Below are 17,544 nucleotides of genomic sequence, written 5' to 3' on the forward strand. Positions count from 1 at the left end.
CCCTGCACCGCATCCCTGCATCGTAACCATGCACCGCATCCCTGCACCGCATCCCTGCACCGCACCTGTGCATCATAACCATGCACTGCATCCCTGTACACACCTGCACACATCCCTGTACCGCATCCCTGTACACACCTGCACACATCCCTGTACCACACCCGTGCACCACACCTGAGCTCAGCCTGATGGGTGACCGTGCCCAAAAGCGTGGCTTGGCACGGTTCGGCTTGGCCTGGCCTGGCCCAGCCAGGGAGCAGGCAGCTCCTCCATCCCTCCCCGAGCCCTGCCGGCAGCCTGGCTCTCCCATCCGGAATCACCCAGCGCCGGGAGGAGGCGGCGGTGGCGGGTCACTTTTTATTACTAAATAAATAGTCGTACAAATCTTGTGCAAAACTCTGTGGCAAAACCATCGGCCTTGGTGGGCAGCGGGTGCCGTGCTCCCCACCCCGGCCCGGCCCGGGGCTTCCGGCACGGCAAAGCCAAGCGGTGGCCCAGGAGCTCGCCGGTACCGCCGGGGCAGGACCAGGGCCCCATCCGGGCTGGACACCCGCGGGGACAGCGGCTGCCGGAGGGACAGAAGCTGCGCGAATCCCTGAGGAGCAAACAAGCACCATCCAGCTCAGTGGCGATTCCGGAGCCGCTCCGGGGGCCCGGGCAGAGTCCATCAGCTGCCGGTGCTGCCGTGCTAGAGCGGGGAGCTCGGGGCATGGCAGTGCCGCCGCTCCCGAGGCTCCGCTGTGCCCACGGTCCCCAGGGGCACCACCACCTCCTCCGGCGGGCAGCTCTTGTTCAGCTCCACCACGCGTGGCACCACCGTCGACCACCGATCTGTGGAGATGTGCAGAGCTGGGAGCCCGTGGCTGCTCCCCAAACCCCCAGATCTGCCCCTGGGGCTCATCAGAGATCATCCTGAGGGATGCTCCCAGCCCACAGCGCGGCGCTCACCTCTCCGCAGCCGGCCCACGGTGTGCGAGAAGCCGTAGTACTGGTATGTGTCGCTCTTGCCTGGGTCCTCACTGATGATTCCCAGATTCTGGTTCCAGTGGGACCAGTTCACCTCGTCCACCCTGTGGGGAAGGTCAGACACGCAGGGGCTGCACGGAGCACCCGGGAGCCAGAGCAGGAGCACCGGCACCCACCAGCAGTGCCAGCTGAGTCCAGACCAGCGCCCAGAAAACGAGTGCACGGTGCCAGCCCCCCAAAACGCTGCTGGCTCTGGTGAGAGAGGCTCAGATGAGCCTTTCTGAGGGTGCCCACCTTTACCTGAAGCACCAGCGGCGGTCAGGGGTCCCGTCCGTGCCCTTCCCCACAGTAACCATCTCCCCTGAGCGGAAGGCTTTCCGTAGGAACACCGGGAAGGAGCGCTCAATGTCCAGGATGGTGGTGGCCCACTGCCAGGGACACCAGGGACTGCTTGAGCATGGAGGTGCCTTGCCCATGCTGCAGCCCCCCAGGCACAGGCAGCCCCTGGAGCCCCCAGGGTGGTACCTGCAGCTTCCAGATGTGCTTGCTCTCCTTGGAGACTTGGCCCACGGTCTCACCCATGAGGGCGATGAGCATGTTGAGGAGGAGCACAAAGGTGAGGATGATGTAGGTGACAAGGAGGATGATGAAGACGCCGGGGTACTTGGCGCTCTCGAGCATCTCCAGGTCGCCCATGCCGATGGTGAGCTTGAAGAGGTCGAGCAGAAAGGTGCTGAAGGTCTGGCTGTCCCGGCAGGATGGGTAGGTGGGCACGGTGCAGTTGGGCTTCTCGCTGCACGACTCACTGCTGGGACACGGGTTGAGGAGGGACACCAGGGCTGGGGAGAAGGGACAGGGACAACGAGTCCACAGGGGCGATGGCAAGGACAGGATCCACAATGGGCCCCAGTGTGGCTCCATGCTGGCTGAGACCTTCTCCACCACGGGAGGAGGCAAAGGCTGAGCCTGTGGGCAGGTGGGATGGAACAGGGGGTCTGCAGCCCCCTGCCCAGCCATGCTGAGCCACAGGGCTTGTCCTTCCCCCAGCCAGGGGGCCTGGCCGGTTACCTGACGCGTAGCCGATCATGAAGAGCAGGTAGACCAGGAGGAAGCGGAACAAGTCTTTGAAGAGGATCTGAAAGTGGTGGAGAGTAGGGTGAGGTGTGCTGGACAACAGCATCATCACCAAGCTGGCACAACTGGGCTGGAAGCAGGGCAGTGGAGAGCCACAGGAACCCTTCACAAAGCCTGGAGGAACCTCTTGAAGTTGTACTTCCACAGGAGGATCACCCCTGGAGAAGGACAAGACCCATGACCCCAGCAGACCTTCTGGATCATGATGCTGTAGGTCCCCGTCAGCTTGAGCCCACGGGTGAAGTACAGGGCGTTCATCCAGCCCAGGACCAGCGCAAAGACCATGACAGCCAGGTAGGCCTCGATGCCACCCAGGTACAGCCCCGCCGTGACAATCACCAGCACCGAGTAGATGAAGCTGGAGGAGAGTTGGGGTCAGAGCACAAGCCTGGGGGCTTCAGTGGCCCATGGCAGCCCTGGGGGTTCCCCACATACTAGAGCAGCTGGAAGGAGCCATCTATGAAGAAGGAATTCACACCCGGGCACTTCTTCATGAACAGGTCTTTGATCTGTGGGAGAGAGGAAGAGGCTGGAGGGTCTGGGTTGCAGGGTCCCTGTGTCTGGGGCCACTGTGGCAGCGGTGGATGCCTCAGGGGATGGGGCTGGAGACCCCAGAAAGAGTTCAGCGGTCCCACAGGAGACCCCCTGCCTTGCCACACTGACGTTTGTGCAGAAGAAGAGGATCCCAGTGAGGAGGGTGATGATCTCCCCGGCCAGGCGCAGGTAGTCAGCGGTGCTGGTGTAGGGGTAGGGTGGCTGCGGGGAGAGGACAGAGCTGAGCTGCTCCCCCATTCCCTGGGACAGAGACCTGGCAGACCCCGCTGCGAGGCAGTGCTGGCCCGTGGGGCTGTGCCAGCCTGGGGACTCACAGGGCCTTCCATGGGGCGGTAGTAGGCAACGAGGGTGAAGATGATCATGGCGCTGAGGTAGGAGACCACGCTGATGTAGAAGGAGACGGCCCCAAACTTGCGCCACTTGTCCCTCAGCAGCTCGTTGATGGGCTCCACAGCCAGCATCTCGTGGCGGTTCTGGTGGGATGTGGGTGCTGACAGACGGACAGGGCCACCCGGTCCCCTCCAGGCCCCTCCCAGTCCCCCCCAGCCCCTGCACACCTCGATCTTGCTGTTGTAGACGAGGATCTCCAGCACAGACACCTCCTCCCCGCAGGTGTCCAGCGAGGAGAGGTCATAGAGGGAGGAGTAGACGGGGCCGTACGCCCAGTCCTTGAATTTCCGGGAGAGGTGCCGGACGTCCTCATCCGTGATCTCCCGTCGGATGATGTGCTGGAAGATCTGACAGAGGGAGGGAGGGAGGTCTGCTACCCACAGACCTGGCCACACCTGCCCCCCTCACCTCCTCCCACCCCATCCTGGGTGCATCCACAACCCCCTCCCTGCACCCCAGTGGGCTCAGGATGCTCCCAGGTGCTCCTGGGGTGATGCAAAGACACCGTCCCAGCTCCCCAGGATGCTGCAGCTTTTGCGTTTTTGATGACTCCCTTGCCTGCCCCACCAGAGGCCAAGGGCAGGTCAGGGGAGGAGAGGACCGTGTGAGGGTCTGGAGTTAATTAGGATGGGGTCGGAATGCAAAGGGGTGTTAATTAGCCAGGTTAATAGGATGCACATCCAGGTTTCCACCAGCATCTGCAGAGAGAAGCTGGGCATGCACCGAGTGTGACGGGGCTCAGCAGGGACGGCAGGGAGACATCCCCCAATACGGGGGGACACCGTACCCCGATCTTGCCGGTCTTGGCTGCCATCATGAGCGGGGAGAGCCCATCGTTGTTGAGCAGGGCCTCCAGGTTGGTGTCGGGGAAGAGCTTGGCGCACTTGACGAGGAGCAGGTCGTACATCTTGGTGACAAACTTGGTGTTCTCGCGGGTGTTGTCGGCGATGGCCACCAGGGCGTGCAGCACGGTGTTGCCGCGGGAGTCCTGGCGCCGCAGGTCCGCCTGCTTGTGCCCGTTCTCGGTCAGGTAGTGCACGATGTGCGGCTGGTTGGTGCAGGCGGCCAGCGAGAGGGGCAGCTCACCTGCGGGGACAACACCGGGGCTCCTGTCACCCCTTCCCCTCTGCGGGGACATCTTGGGGTGCAGCCCCCCCCGGGTCCCTCCCTGCTCACCGAAGTAGAAGTAGCCGCCCTCGCTCTTGGGCTGGAAGAAGCGGCCGCGGGCTTGGGCATGGACGTCTGCTCCCTTCTCCACCAGCAGCTCCACGTAGTGCTTGCAGCGGCGCTCGATGGCGATGTGCAGCGCTGTCTGGCCTGTGACACCACGGCCCGTCAGCCACCGCCTTGCCCCGGGACTTGCCAGGTCCCTTCTCCGGTCCCTGAAGCGCCCCAGTGTCCCCCGTGCCCAGGCGGGGCCAGCAGCGGCCCCACGCCCCCCACCTCGGTAGTAGACGTCCCTGAAGGGCGAGTTGATGAACTCCCGCATGTTTCCCGTCTTCTCGGCGATGTCCAGGAGGACGGGGATGGTGTCGTTCTTGCCCCCGCTCAGGTTCAGCAGGGCTTTGGGCAGGCACGTCTTTCCCGTGGAGGGCTCTGCGAGTGGAGGATGCTGAGGGGGCCCAGGGCAAACCCCTCAGGCCCCTGGCTGCACATGCCAGAGCTGTGCATCCCCATCCCTCAGCACCGCAGGGATCCCCAGTGGTCACGGCACAGCCCCGGCACCAGGGCAAGGAGCGCCCAGGTCCTCACCTCGGAACTCCTCGTCTGTGAGGCGCTTCTTGTGGGTGAGCAGGAAGGAGAGGAGCCCATCCAGGCCGGCCGGGGACCCCCGGGAGACGATGTCGAAGAGGATGGGTCTGTTGAAGACCTTGAGGACGGGGGGCGGCTCGGGAGCCGGTCCCTTTGCAGCCGGTGGCTGCTTCCTGCGGGAGAAACGCCGGCGCTGAGAACGGGAGCCGCTACCTCGGCTTCCCCCTCCTGTGCAACGAGCTTGAGGGTGCTCAGCCACTGGGGACAGGCCCGTGGGGACACCTCCCGGCTGGGGTCACCTGTGAGGCCTTGGCAGCTCGCACCTGGTCCTGCAGCGCTTGGAGCCCCCAGCTGTGCCCCCCGGGAGGGACGGGCTCGGTCACGCTCCGGCACCACGGGTGAAGCCAGACCGGTCTGAGCAGTCGGCAGCAGGAGGGGGGGGATGGAGCGGGGACAGCCCTGGGCACGGGGAATGGGGGCACCGGGAATGGGGGCAGGACGGACGGCGGCTGCCCCAGCCGAGGACTTCCAGTCTGAGGGCTCAGGGGGGCATCCTGGCCGCCTCCACCCACCTGCACGGGGGAACATCCCGCTCTCCTAAGCCGGTTGCAGCCCTGGGTGGGGACCCTGGCGGGCCGCCCCAGGTGCCCGGCACAGAGGGGCATTGTGCGTCCGGCCGCGGGCTGCCCCCCCCGGCTCCGGTTTCCTGGCGCAGGCAGGGCGGAGGCCCTCCTGAAAAGCCCTTTCATGCCGCAGCCAGACGGCCGCACGGGCCAGGGGAGCGGCCGGCGCACAGAGCCTCTTTCATGGCGCCCGTAAGGGGGAAGGGGAGCGCCATCCCGGCCCCGCGGTACCGGGGGCTGCGGACCCCCAGCACGGCACGGCACAGCCCAGCGCTGCCGCTGGGACTCACTGGGAGCTGCTCCCTGTGCGCGGCACCTCTGCCCAAAGCACCCCAAAGTGCCGCTCGAAGGTCTGCCCGCGTCCCCAGCTGCTGAGCATCCCCATCCCCACCGGGGTGTCCCCCACGCCAGCTCCCTCCGCCGCACCGGGGGGCGCGGGGGGCCCGTACTCACTCCACGATCCTCCTGCGCCAGCGCTTGTTCTCGCTGGGGTGGTGGCGGTAGGTGCCGTAGTCGAAGAGGGAGTCCATGGGGGCTTTCTTGGGCGCGGGGACCACGGGGGACTCGTAGATGGTGGCCTCCAGCAGCTCCATGGGCTTCGGGGCGCCTTTCCGAAAGGCCCCGTGGAATTTCATGCGGAGGTTTTGCTTTCCATCCCCGGCAGCGGGGGGACCCCGGGTTGCCTCGGCGGGGCTCGGGATGTCCTCGCTCTCGAACAGGTTGGCCAGAGAGGAGAGCGGGAAGGATTCGTTCTGGAGGGTGCCGTCTTCCCCCGCGCCCTCCCCGGCATCGCGCGGGGCGTCCTCGGTGTCTGCCATGGTCCCTGCCCGGAGGGACGGGCACGACCGACCTGCCTGCCTGTGACCCCCGGCTTCTTCCACGAGAGCAGGAGAGCTGGCAGAGGAAAACCCCGTGTCACTCCCAAAAGACCCTCCCCATCGTCTCCCCGGGGCACCGAGCCTCGCGGCGGGACAGGTCCCACACCCACCCTGGCACAGGTTGGGGTCGGGGGGAGTCCCTGAAGCTCAGGATCCCCCGGACGATCCTGCCTTGTCCCGGCTCTCCTCAGCACCCACCTATCGCTGCGGGGACCCCTCACGTCTGCGGGGGCCCCTCCGGCTGCGGCGCTGCCTTGCTGGGCGAGGGCGAGCCCGGCCCCGCTGCGGTCAGCCGGGGTGCAGCCCAGGACAGGGCACAGAGCAGACCCTGTGCGCTGCGATCTGCCGCCCAAGGAAAGAAAACATTCCTTGGGATACTCCCCACATCCAAGGAAGCGTCCAGGGAAGCGCCCAGAGGCAGCAGGAGCTGCCACTGCAGCAACGCCGGGAGCGGGGCCAGGGCTGCTGCTGATGCTCCACAACCCAGGGGGGCTCGGTGGGACCCGGATCTGGGCACCGGGAGGGGACAGGCGCGGCACCGGGGGGGCTGCAGCCCGCGGCAGGGCAGAAGCAGCGGCTGGGACAAGAAATTACGGGTTTAGGTTGCCCAGAGGGACGCGGAGATGAAGGAGAGACGTGCTAACAGCGCGGCCAGCAGAGCACTGCACCGTGTCACCGTGTGCTGGACACGGACAGGTGACTGAGCTCAGACACTCCCCCAGCCCCGCTTTCCACCAAAACCCTCCGGTGAAACCCAGCAGCGTTAGGGCTCAGCACAGCTCCCGCCTGCGGGGAGCTCAGCCCTCCCGGGACAGAAAAAGCAGTGGGAAACGTGTCATTTTGTGCTGGGCTGAAGCTCCGTGCGACAAGCCACAGTGGCAGGCTGGGCCCTGTCGGGAGGGCAGCCCGGCCGGGGAAAGGGCTCGAATGAGGCAGCGGGTCCTGGCAGCCCCGCGGCTCCCGGGGGCACGGGGGATGCGGGTGGGAAACTGCCCCAAAACCCTGTAGCGACAGAGAGGGCGCTCAGGCAGTGTCCCCTTCTCCCTGCCACCCTCGGGGACACCCGGTGGGGCTGGTGCAGCCCTGGGGGACACAGAGCTGACAGTTTCTCCTCTTTGCTGACTTTCCTGCCATCCCTGTCTCTGCAAGAAATTCCACAAGCACCTGCCAAAGCCCGCAGCTCCCACATCCCGACCCCATGCAAAATCAGGGCCCCTCGCATGGCCGGGTTGACCTTGGACAGCGGAGAAGAGGGAATTGCCAAGCACACGGACCCTGCGGGCTGGGAATGGGGACGGAGCACCTGACCTGTCCAAACTGTGCTGAGATCCGGAAAAGTGCAGCTTTAGGGAAAACCCGGCCACGGCACGGGCTGTCACACACCTGCTGTCACCGGCCAGGACAGAACTTGTGTGGGAAATGAGGGACTCAGGGCTGGTGCCACCAGCCCGGGTGCTGCCAGGAAAGGTGCTGTCACAGGGGTTTGATTTGGCCCGTTAGTTATTTGGGTTTGGATTTTTCAGACTTCCTCACCTCATGGAATAACTGAGTCAAAGCACAGCTCTCACATCCAACACAAACCCCACCTGTGCTCCCACCTCTTCCCAGCTTCCCACCAAGGTACCTCCCAGCTGGACCAGTGTCCCCAGTCAGTGCCCACCACGGGAGCACGGATGCTGTCACCAACACGGGGATGTGCGGGAACATCTATGGATGGGCGGCAGGGAGGATGTCCCATGACATTAAAGGGTGATCCGGTGGGAGTGAATCATGTTAGAAACGCTCATCCGGAGTGATGCAGCTGCTTCCCAAAATCATCCTCGCTGCTGGCCCCGTGCTCACCTCGGCACCAGCCAGGGGCTCGGTGTGGGCAGCACAGGGGGTTTGGAGCAGGGGGAGCCCCCTCCTCAAAGCTCCGCCTGGGAACCCAGCCGGCACCTCAATCTCAGACCATCCATAAGGGTCCACCTGGCCCTGATCAGCTCAGCCCTCGACCCCGGCCTCACCTGGGGTCTCCATCCTGCCCCGGTCCCCGTGTGCTGCCCGGAGAGCTCCATCCTGCCTCAGTTTCATGTCCCCTCACTGGAGGGGCTCCATCCAGCCCCTGTCCCTGTGTCCCGGCCCGTCCCACTCCCCATCGTGCCCCCCGCTGCCCGTTCCCCCGGCTCCGTACCGCGAAGGGTCCCGTGGAAAGTCCCGTAGGCTCCGGCGCCGCCGAGTCGCCCGGGGCCGGTCCCAAGAGCGGCCCCTCCCCGCCCCGGCCCCGGCTCCAGCGGCGGAGGCGGCACCGGGACCCGCCCTCGGGATCGGCCTCCGCGGCCCCGGGCAGTCCCCCGGGAGCACCGGCCACAAAATAGCCCGCAGCAACAGCCCCAAAATACCCTTCAAAAAATCAGCCCCCAAGAAAAATGTCTCTGACACAGCCCTCGCAAGGAACAGCTCCAAAAACCCTCCCAAAACCAGCCCCACCCCAGGATTCAGCCTCCTGAAAACAGCTCCCCTAGGGAAAAAACCCAAACCTCCCTACCCAGAACAGCCTTGCCAGGAGCAGCCCCAAAACGCCATCCCTGAAACAGTCTCCCCAAACACCCTTCCTGACACAGCCCCCACGAACAGCCCCAAATGAAGCTCCCAGACCACGGGTTCTGTCAGTTTTTATTAATTGCTGCTCCTGCTGGGGCTCAGGAGGCGAGGGGGGCTCATAAGGCACCGCAAACACCGCGGGGACAGTCCCTGGTTTCCAAATCCCAGCGGAAGGGCTCGATCCCACGCCGGCACTGGAAGAGTTGGGGTCACCCGGGAAAGTCATCAGCTCCTCCACCACGGGCATCATTAGAGACGATCCAGTGCCAATCTACACAAGGTGCCCGTCGGTGGGCTCCAGGCACAGTCCCAGTGTCACTTCTGTCATCAGCAGGACACTTCATTCCCTGCCCCGCTGAAGACAGGAATCCAAGAGTTGGGACTAGAAACGCTTTTTCTTCCCCTTGGGAAATCTGAGGGTGACACCCACAATTGTTTTATTGCCCTATTCTTAATAGAAAGTTAATTACTATTATTTTTTGGTTAGAAAAGACGTTATCCACTGCAGATCCAGACAGGAATCGAAGTCACCAGAGAGCCGGGAGCCACCCCAGCTGCCTCAGTGATGAAGACATAGGTAACACCCATCACACGTTATTTAATCTGTGCCAGTCCTGTGCCAGCTTTAGGCTTTGTAGCTCAGCTCAGCGTTCATCTTCGTGTACATCTCATAAATTGCATCCAGGATTGGAGTGACCCTCGTGAGAAACTGGTGGATTTTTTCTATGCTTTCCTCTTCCTTGACTTCTTTACCCTTCTCCAAGGCCTTCAGCAAATCGGATTTGTAGGGAAGAGCATAGATTGAGCCCTATAAAAGAGGGAGAGGGTGTTTGACTCCCACAAACCCAACACAGACCATGGGTTGCGTTGTTCCCATTCACTGGCCACTTGTCAGTGCACAGGAACAGCCTTAGGGATGATGGCTGGATGTTTGGAGAGGGAGGGAATGCTCACCGTGAAGAGCTTCTGCAGCATCCAGCCGTGGTACTTCTTCAGCGCGATCTCGTAAGCCTTCAAGGCGTTCACTCGGATGAGGTTGGGATGCTCCTCATCCCTCTCACCGTCGGAGATGCTCTGCAGCAACACCAGAATGAATTTCAGACCCCTGGGAGAAGAGCAGAGATGTTGGGCTCAGGGAAGTGGGTGGTGTCTCTCATCTTCCAGCCTGGTGTTTCCAAGCATCCCAAAAACCCACAGTCCCGGCAGTGCATCCCTCTGGTGCCTGTCCCTGTGTGTCCATCCAGGGAAGAGAGAGAGAAGGGCTGGAGCCCCCAGGGCAGGACACGGGCCCCAGGGAAGGATGGAACTCCCAGGAGAGGCTGTGGCTGAGGGCAGAGCTGGGCAGGGTCAGGTGCAGCCCCATGGATCCTCCAGGCACTGCAGTGTCCTGACATGTCCAATCTGTGGGCTCACACTCTGAGGCTGAGTTCCCCTGGGCATTCCCAGGGGGAAGATCTGGGGAGGGGTTTCCCAACAGCTGTGCTCCCCAAACACAGCACCCCACGCTGCCCAGCCCACAGGGACCAGCCCAGCCCAGAGAGCCTAATTTTGGCATTCTCCAGCTCCCCACATGCCGGGACACAGCCGGAGCAGCTCCCGACGCCGTGAGTCACCTTTTCAACCACATCAGCGCCAGCGTCGCGCCTATCTTGGGCCAGGCTGAGCCATGCAGCTCCTTCTCCACCTCCAGGATGTTCTGCAGCGTTTTGAACTTAGCAGGATTGGAGTCATAAACCGCCCGGATTTTCTGAGGGCAGAAAAGAGGGTTGGCTCCCAGGCACAGGGACTTTGGCAGGAGCCCCAGCAATAAACCTGTGACTGGATGAGCCCAAAGTCCCCATGGGAAGAAAAGCCTTTTGAAACATCTCCAGTCCCACAGCATCTCTCCCCAGGGATTCTCTCTGAGTCCTCCACAGTCCCTTCTTACCTTGATATTCCCAGTCAGGTCTGCTTTGACCGGTGAGTAGACGATGGGAGTCCCCAGGCAATCTGTGGTGACAGGGAATGAGAACAGTTAGACATTGGTGACACAGGGGACACCACGGATTTCCCGTAACCAACAGGTTTTACTTAAAGCACAGCCCAGGCACTGAGACACACTAGCGGGACTAGAAAAAGATCTCTGAGCTTCGTACATGGTTATTTGCTCTTGGGACAGCCCTGCCACCTACTACGGCTCCACCAGTGACCTCTAATCCCCCTGGCTCCGGGACACAGCCCTGGCAGAAAGTCCTGGAACAGCCTGACCGGCACCGGACACTGCCCGTCCGCAGGCAGGCAGCCCCATGTCCTGCCCTTCCGGGGCTGCCACCGAGCCGCCACACAATAGCTGACATTGTGGAGGGCAGCGGGCACACTGTGCCACGAGGGCGGCCACGCCGACACCCACCCATGTCCCAGCACGGGGTGGGATCCATGGGTGGGGTGGCAGCTCCTGCCCCGGGCGATGCCTCTGGATGGGATGCTCCGGGGCACGGCACGATGCTTCCCAACGGGGCTGCTCGGCAGGTTTGACAGGATCGTGATGCAACTCTGGCCCTGGCAGAGCAGCCAAACCCGGCGTGAGCCCTGGATTAGGTAGGGGGGTAACCACCCAGAACTGGGGAGGGGGCACCCCGGAGCGGCTGAGCCCGCAGCAGGCCTGGTCCCAGCCCGCATCCCCCAGCCCCAGCCACCCCGGTCTCACCGAAGAACGGCGGCAGGTGCGCCACGGCCTCCAGGAAGGGCAAAGTCTCGATCTGCTTATCAGCCGGCAGCGGCTTGAACTCGTGCTCCAGCAGCAGCGCCATGACTAGCGATCCGTCCCCCCTGTCCCCCTCACCGCTCCCCGGCTGAGGGGGCTCTGAGGGCAGCGGGGGCCGACCCGGCAGCGCGCCCACGCCACGCTCCGCCCCCCGGCGCTCCGACCAATGGCTGCGCACATTCCGTACGGCCGGTACGCGGCCATTGGCCCGAGCGGCGGGGGGGGCGGGACCTGCAACCCAATGAGGAGGCCACGCCTCCACCGCCCCCTCAGACTCGGGGCCGGGCCGTACCCGGGACCCCGCGCTGCCCCGGCCGCGTTCCGAGCGCCGGGCGGGCCGGCGTTAATTATTCAAGGGAGATAAATATTTTATAGGGAACAGATGGAAAACAAACCTCAACGCGCGGGAGTGATGAAACACCTCAGTGAGGGGTTGGGTGGGAAAATGACACCGAGCGGGGACACGGAGAGGTGAAGAAGCGGTGGGAGGAAAGGAGGCTCAGCCCGTCCCCTGCGTGGGGAGGGGGCTTGCCGGTGACAGGGCCCACATACGGTGTTTTTACCGGTTATTCTGGAAAAACAGGTCCTGGGGCGATAGCGATCGGTGGCTGGTAGGGCGGGTGTGGATACAAGGCGGGGGCTGCCGGCTGGTGCCGCCTCCCTCCCCGCTGCCAGACTCCCGCAGTGCCCGGAGCCCGTCCTGAGAGATGCCCGGACCCCCTCCCGGGACGCCTGAAGCCCCTCCCGGGGTGCCAGGAGCCAGTTCCGTGGTGGCCGCGGTGCCCTGAGCCCACCCCAGGGTGCTCGGAACCCGTCCCGGGATGTCCGGAGCTCACTTGGGGATGCCCGCAGCCCCTCCGGCGGTGCCCGGCCTGTCCCGGGTCACGCAGCGGCCGGTCCGGTTGGGTTCGCGGCGGGCGGCGCCGCGCTGGTGCCGTTCCAAGGCGGGCAGAAACAGAAACCTTTAACCCCTGAAACATTTACAACGCCACAAAGCCCGCGGTGCTGCGCGCTCCGAGCCGCCACAGCGGCACCGCGCCCGGCTCGGGCTGTATCGGGGTGCGGCGGTACCGCCGGGCCGGGTCAGAGCGAAGCGATTCCCCGATCTCCCCTCCCTTCCCTGCTCGCCTTCCTCTCTCCCCGCCTCCCTCCGTCCGTCCCCGCCTCTCTCCGTGCTGGCGGAGCCCGTCTCGCCGTGTCCCTCGGCGGCAGCCGTCGCGGGTGGGCAGCGATGTCGCTGTGGCTGCGGCGGGGCCGCGGCCCGGAGCGCAGGGCGGCCGAGCGGCGGGAGCTGGAGGAGCGCAGCCGGCAGCAGTGGGAGAGCACCAGCCGCGCCTTCGCCCGCGCCGCCGCCTGCTGCTCCCTGCAGGCACGGTGGAGCGAGCCCCGCGTCCCCCGGCCCAGGTACGGCCGCGGTCCGGCGGGGTCCCGGGGCGGTGCCGGGCTCCCCCTGACTGCCGGTGTGTGCGGCAGCGCGGCGGCGGCGCGGAGGGACGCGGAGGCGGCGGCGGAGCGGCTGCAGCGGCGGCGGGAGCGGCTGGAGCGGCTGCTGGGCGAGGAGCGGGAGGCGCTGGCGGCGGAGCTGCGGGAGCGGCGGCGGGGCGGGATGCGGAGCCGGGAGCTGCGGGACGGCCCCGGAGAGTGCGGGAGGAAGGTGAGGGAGCGGCCCGGCCGCGCTCGTCCCGCATCCCGGGGCTCGTCCGGTGAAGGGCCGCTCCCGTGCTTCAGCTGTACCAGCGGGACTTGCTGGAATTGGCAGCGCTTGGTGCCCTGAATCCCTGTCACCCTCGGCGGGGTTTGGGATGCCGAGCACTCCCGTATCCTGACCTGACCTAGCTCTGTGTTCCCAGTTTGCTGAGCCGCTGCTGCACGAGCACTGGAACAAAAACAACGCAGAGCTCCGAGAGGTGATTTTGCTTTTAGTCCTTGCTGCCTTGTATTTATTTTCAAGTTTTTAACTTGAAAGTCATCATATGTCTACTGTTGTCACTCATTTCCCATCACAGCAACCACCCCAAGTTCTGATAAAAAAAGGCAAAAAAGTGAAAGGGTTTAAGGGTTTAAATAGTTTTAAGAAGCCCTCTCAAAGCTATACTTTTAAAAGTTAGAAATCTGTTCAGACTGAGCAAATTTTCAGAGCTCACAATGTAAATATCTCAGGTGCATAAAATATAAATAATATAAAAAGTATAAATCTTAATGTCTCAGCTATACCTGCCATGCTGTGGTGCTTCCTCATTTTTTATTCCACCTTGTGCTGCTCCAACACCACAGTCCTGTAAACACTGCGGTGTTTCCCATGTGACAATAACTCTCAGCTCAGGACCTGGTGGGCACCTCAGACACTCAGATGAGCCCACCTGTGCAGAGAGGGATCCTACTGGGATTTCAGGGCCAGGTGGTGCTCCAGAGAGTTTGAAAGATCCTGGGACAGAACCTCTGTCACTGATGGCCCTGCTGCATCTGTTGTATCTCCAGGCGGAGTCAGAGCTGCACAGGAAGCACGTGAGAGAGGCTTGGGGTGACCAGCTAACACAAAACAAGGTATGGGGGTAGCCCTGGTGTCCTGGTGACTGGGAGGACACTGAAATGTGTGTGCAGGTGGAGGGGTGACACTTGTGCCACGGGAGCTGCTCCCAGGAAGGGAACTGTTTACAAATGCATCCAGCATCATGTTGTTTCTTTGTGTCAGGCTAGCATGAAATGCTGTTTTCTTTTCTTTGGGAAAGGAAGAGGTGACCAAAGTTGAAGAGAAGAAACATTATGAAAATGAGTACAAAACGGCACAAGGGGAAGCGCTGGAAAGAACGAGACAAGAGGAAGAGAAGCATCAGCTGGAGAAGCAGCAAGCAGAGACACTGCTTCAGCAAATAGAAGAACTGAAATTGCAGGAGACAAAGGTAATCTTGACTTTCTCCTCATTTGAGAAAGGAATTTGTTGCTTCACTTGGAAATACAGCAAGGCTGACCTGACCTCTTCCCTCTATGTTTGCACTGCAGGGAGGGTTTTCCCTGCCTGCAGAGGAATAGAACAGGGTACAAACTCTGGTCAAGCATGCTCTCTGGGATGTTGTAGCTCTCTGATGTACTCCCTTTTGGTGCTTGTTTTTTCCTTTTTAGGCAACAAAGCTGAAAAAGGAACAAGAGAATTTATTAAAGCAGCAGTGGGAGCTGGAGAATTTGGAAGAAGAAAGGAAACAAATGGAAGAGCACCGGAGAAAAAAAGAGCTTGGGTAGGACACCAAGTGGAACTTGTTTTGGATAGAATCTGTTCCTGTGCCCACAGCAGTACTTGGGGCACAGGGAGATACTCCAGGTAGCAGTGGTAGGCTGTAAATATCTCGGTTTTGGTGGACTTGCCTGACAAGGAGCAGAGCCACTGGTGCTGCTGTTACTGCTTTTTTGTTCGTGGTAGCAGGTTCCTTGTTGTCACAGATGTACCTCCCCGAGTGCTGCTGTACAATGATGTGGTGCTTTAGAGTCAGTGTGGTACTATTTTGGTTTTTCAATTTTACTTTCTTCCTCCTTCAGTCGCTTTTTGAGGCATCAGTGTGATGTCCAGTTAAGGAGACGGGCACAGCAGATACAGGAGGAGCTGGTAAGAGATTAATTTATACTTTTATAGACACTGTGTGGTGAAAAAACTTAAGTGTGGTTTGTGTCTGCCTCTGATTCCTTTAGATCAGGAGGCCCTTTCCAGCTTGTGCACAGGGCTGGAGCACAAAGTTTATGGGGAAGCAGCAGATGTAGCATCTTGCTGAGCACACCCTTGACATCCTTGGCTCCTAGAGGAGCCCTGCACACAGGCTGGAAGGCTGTTTGGATAATCTCGTGGTTTTTCTCCAGGAGACAGACAGGCAAATCTTATCAGCCCTCCTGGAGAAAGAAGATGAGGATCAGCACTGGCAGATCACACGACGGGAACGGGCCGTGGCAGACGTGGCCTGGATGAAGAAGGTCATCGAGGAACAGCTCCAGCTGGAAAAGGAGAGGGAAGCAGAGCTTGAGACTATCTTCAGGTGAGGCTGCCCACCTCTGATCCTCACCTGAAGAGTGCTGAATGTTCTGGGTCAGGGTCACTGAGAGGCACAGATGGGATGGACACACCAACTGGCAGGGAACAAACCTGAAGAGAAACCCAAGTGCCTCTCTAAAGCACGGGATAGCTTGTCTGTGCCTGTGGAGTATACAGGGGGGTTAACCTCAGAAATAATTCTTCCTCTCTCCTTTAGGGAAGAAACAAAAAAAATATGGGAGAAGAGGGAAGAAGAATGGGAAAGAGAGAAGGTGGCCAGAGATCGCCTGATGAGTGAGGTGATGACCTCTGTTGATGATGTGTCTCCCTTGGCTCAATTAAACCATCAATCCACTTGTAACCCAGCACCCTCTGGAGAGTTAGAGCCTTCCATACCAGGCTGGATTTTTTCTGCTTGTCTGGTGTGTTTCCTGGGAACTGTTGAACCATCTTCTCCCTCCATCTCCTGCATTGCACAGGTCCTTGCAGGCAGACAGCGCCAGATCCAAGAGAAGATGAAGTTAAACAGAAGGGCCCAAGAAGAGTCCATTAAGTATCGAGAGCAGCTGATCAGAGAACTCGAGGAGGCAAAGGAAGGGACTCGTCAGGAGAAGGAGCAGGAAGAGGAACAGCAGAGAGCCCGCAGGAGGGAGCTGCAGGCACAGGTAGGCTGAGCTCCCAATACACACCTGGCTGCTGAGACTGCCCCATCTCACCCGATTTCCCCTGCACAGGGGACAGAGCACAGCCTGAGAGAGGAGGAGGGACAGCAGGAGGGATCAGCCCAGCAGCCCCTCGAGGAGCTGGAGCAGCAGGAGGGCGAGCAGGGCTGGCACAGCAGGGTAAGGTCACACCTGGGTCCCCCTGGCACACGAGCCCAGCGTGGAGGGTGACAGCATCGTTGTCTCTGATGTGCACTTTAGTCATCACAGTGCCAGGGCACAACCCTGGGCCGTTCCTTCCCCTCACAGGCCTCTACAGTTCTCCCTATTCTTTTTTGCTGGCACTGATATATTAGGCCCTAACTTTTAAAGAATTTTTGAGACAGACATGTTGCTAATGCCTCAAATGTTGCTCAGTGCTGAAAGGCCTGCATTAGTGCAGTTGGTACAGTGCAACTCCCCTGCCCAATGTCTTTGTTGATTGTCCTGGCTCTAAAATCAAATTTGAGTAACCCTGTCTAAAGCCCCTGCCCAGCCCATCAGCTCCTGTGCATGCTGAACAGCAGGTGTGGAATTAATTCCAGAGCCCATAAACCAGTGCTGGTCTTTGTTTTGACCTCATCAGTTCTACAGTTCCCCAAGAGCAGCTTGGACCTGAGGAATGAGCACGAGATGAAGCTCCAGACTACAGAAAGAAAACTCTGAGGACTCAAGGAACTCCTGAAATAATGGTGCCTCTGGAATAGCCCACAGTGAGCTCAGGACTTGACTGAGCAGATTTCTGGAAACATTTAGTTGTGGCCAAGCTGAAGAGGAGAAAAGTTCTACTGTCTTCAGGAACATGGAGGTTGTGGCACCTTCAGAGGAGTGAGCTGCTTCACTTTGCATTCTGGAGTTTTAGTACATGAGAGGCTGAAGCAACCCAGTAAATAAAAGGGACCTGTGGACCTGAGCCACAAAGGAATCTGTGTCTCCTCAGAAACAGGAGCTGAGAAACACCACAGGCTGTGTCAGACTCCCACCTTAGAGAATCAGGCTGTGCCTGTGGTTCCACTGGACTTTTAGGAGTTAATTCATAATGCACATTGCAAATCAGTCAGGTCATGGGTGCTGTGGCAGCAGTGCTTGTCCAATTCCTCTCCAGAAGGTCCTGGAGATTTCATGAAATGTTGTTTTTCACTTGTTTAATAAATAATGAATAACTGAAACCTGAACAAGGATTTTTTTAACATGAGCAAACTAC

General features: G+C 60.9%; 3 protein-coding genes across 9 annotated transcripts; 1 reads left to right on the forward strand and 2 right to left on the reverse strand.

Annotated features, from left to right (window-relative positions):
• Positions 1-6: 6 nt before the first annotated feature.
• On the reverse strand, positions 7-8,537 carry TRPV4 (transient receptor potential cation channel subfamily V member 4). Of its 5 annotated transcripts, none has more exons than XM_015643515.1 (16): positions 8,472-8,537; positions 5,874-6,314; positions 4,798-4,970; positions 4,489-4,641; positions 4,222-4,362; positions 3,833-4,131; positions 3,213-3,392; positions 2,970-3,128; positions 2,764-2,856; positions 2,536-2,609; positions 2,293-2,458; positions 2,035-2,101; positions 1,492-1,805; positions 1,267-1,394; positions 949-1,070; positions 7-831 (listed from the first exon to the last, which is right to left on the reverse strand). In XM_015643515.1, exons 2-16 carry the CDS (start codon positions 6,236-6,238, stop codon positions 689-691), a joined length of 2,577 nt encoding a protein of 858 aa, XP_015499001.1. In that variant the 5' UTR covers positions 6,239-6,314; positions 8,472-8,537; the 3' UTR covers positions 7-688. The 5 variants fall into 5 exon arrangements, with proteins under 5 accessions (XP_015499001.1, XP_015499002.1, XP_033374071.1 ...); XM_015643516.3 differs by lacking the exon at positions 8,472-8,537 and adding an exon at positions 6,497-8,323; XM_033518180.1 differs by lacking the exon at positions 2,764-2,856.
• Positions 8,538-8,935: 398 nt separating this feature from the next.
• On the reverse strand, positions 8,936-12,661 carry GLTP (glycolipid transfer protein). Of its 2 annotated transcripts, XM_033518192.1 has the most exons (6): positions 11,568-11,638; positions 11,271-11,419; positions 10,809-10,870; positions 10,495-10,628; positions 9,836-9,986; positions 8,936-9,689 (listed from the first exon to the last, which is right to left on the reverse strand). In XM_033518192.1, the coding sequence occupies exons 2-6, from the start codon at positions 11,296-11,298 to the stop codon at positions 9,507-9,509; spliced, it is 558 nt and encodes a 185-aa protein (XP_033374083.1). In that variant the 5' UTR covers positions 11,299-11,419; positions 11,568-11,638; the 3' UTR covers positions 8,936-9,506. The 2 variants fall into 2 exon arrangements, with proteins under 2 accessions (XP_033374083.1, XP_015499063.1); XM_015643577.3 differs by lacking the exon at positions 11,271-11,419 and having other exon boundaries at positions 11,568-12,661.
• A 561-nt stretch (positions 12,662-13,222) lies between these two features.
• Positions 13,223-17,509, forward strand: TCHP (trichoplein keratin filament binding). Of its 2 annotated transcripts, none has more exons than XR_004499582.1 (10): positions 13,223-13,278; positions 13,475-13,531; positions 14,103-14,168; positions 14,354-14,524; positions 14,745-14,857; positions 15,156-15,222; positions 15,471-15,643; positions 15,857-15,938; positions 16,119-16,481; positions 16,927-17,509. XR_004499582.1 is itself a non-coding variant. In XM_033518190.1 (10 exons), exons 1-10 carry the CDS (start codon positions 13,231-13,233, stop codon positions 16,957-16,959), a joined length of 996 nt encoding a protein of 331 aa, XP_033374081.1. In that variant the 5' UTR covers positions 13,223-13,230; the 3' UTR covers positions 16,960-17,509. The 2 variants fall into 2 exon arrangements, 1 of the variants encoding a protein (XP_033374081.1); XM_033518190.1 differs by having other exon boundaries at positions 16,119-16,304.
• Positions 17,510-17,544: the final 35 nt, after the last annotated feature.

The sequence above is a fragment of the Parus major genome, chromosome 15, assembly GCF_001522545.3.
Source record: "Parus major isolate Abel chromosome 15, Parus_major1.1, whole genome shotgun sequence".
NCBI lineage: Eukaryota > Metazoa > Chordata > Aves > Passeriformes > Paridae > Parus > Parus major.

Excerpts from the sequence above, each read along its gene's own strand:
- TCHP (XM_033518190.1), top strand. The coding sequence starts at position 13,231 with ATGCGGAGCCGGGAGCTGCGGGACGGCCCCGGAGAGTGCGGGAGGAAG. Across the intron at positions 13,279-13,474 it reads CCGGAGAGTGCGGGAGGAAG|TTTGCTGAGCCGCTGCTGCA; the intron begins GTGAGGGAGCGG and ends CTGTGTTCCCAG. Across the intron at positions 16,305-16,926 it reads GGAGGGAGCTGCAGGCACAG|TTCTACAGTTCCCCAAGAGC; the intron begins GTAGGCTGAGCT and ends TGACCTCATCAG.
- GLTP (XM_015643577.3), bottom strand. The coding sequence starts at position 11,670 with ATGGCGCTGCTGCTGGAGCACGAGTTCAAGCCGCTGCCGGCTGATAAG. Across the intron at positions 9,987-10,494 it reads GCGCTGATGTGGTTGAAAAG|GGGTCTGAAATTCATTCTGG; the intron begins GTGACTCACGGC and ends CTCTTCTCCCAG. Across the intron at positions 9,690-9,835 it reads TGCTGCAGAAGCTCTTCACG|GGCTCAATCTATGCTCTTCC; the intron begins GTGAGCATTCCC and ends CCTCTTTTATAG.
- TRPV4 (XM_015643515.1), bottom strand. The coding sequence starts at position 6,238 with ATGGCAGACACCGAGGACGCCCCGCGCGATGCCGGGGAGGGCGCGGGG. Across the intron at positions 3,393-3,832 it reads CCAAGACCGGCAAGATCGGG|ATCTTCCAGCACATCATCCG; the intron begins GTACGGTGTCCC and ends TCCCTCTGTCAG. Across the intron at positions 2,459-2,535 it reads GGCTCCTTCCAGCTGCTCTA|CTTCATCTACTCGGTGCTGG; the intron begins GTATGTGGGGAA and ends ACTCTCCTCCAG.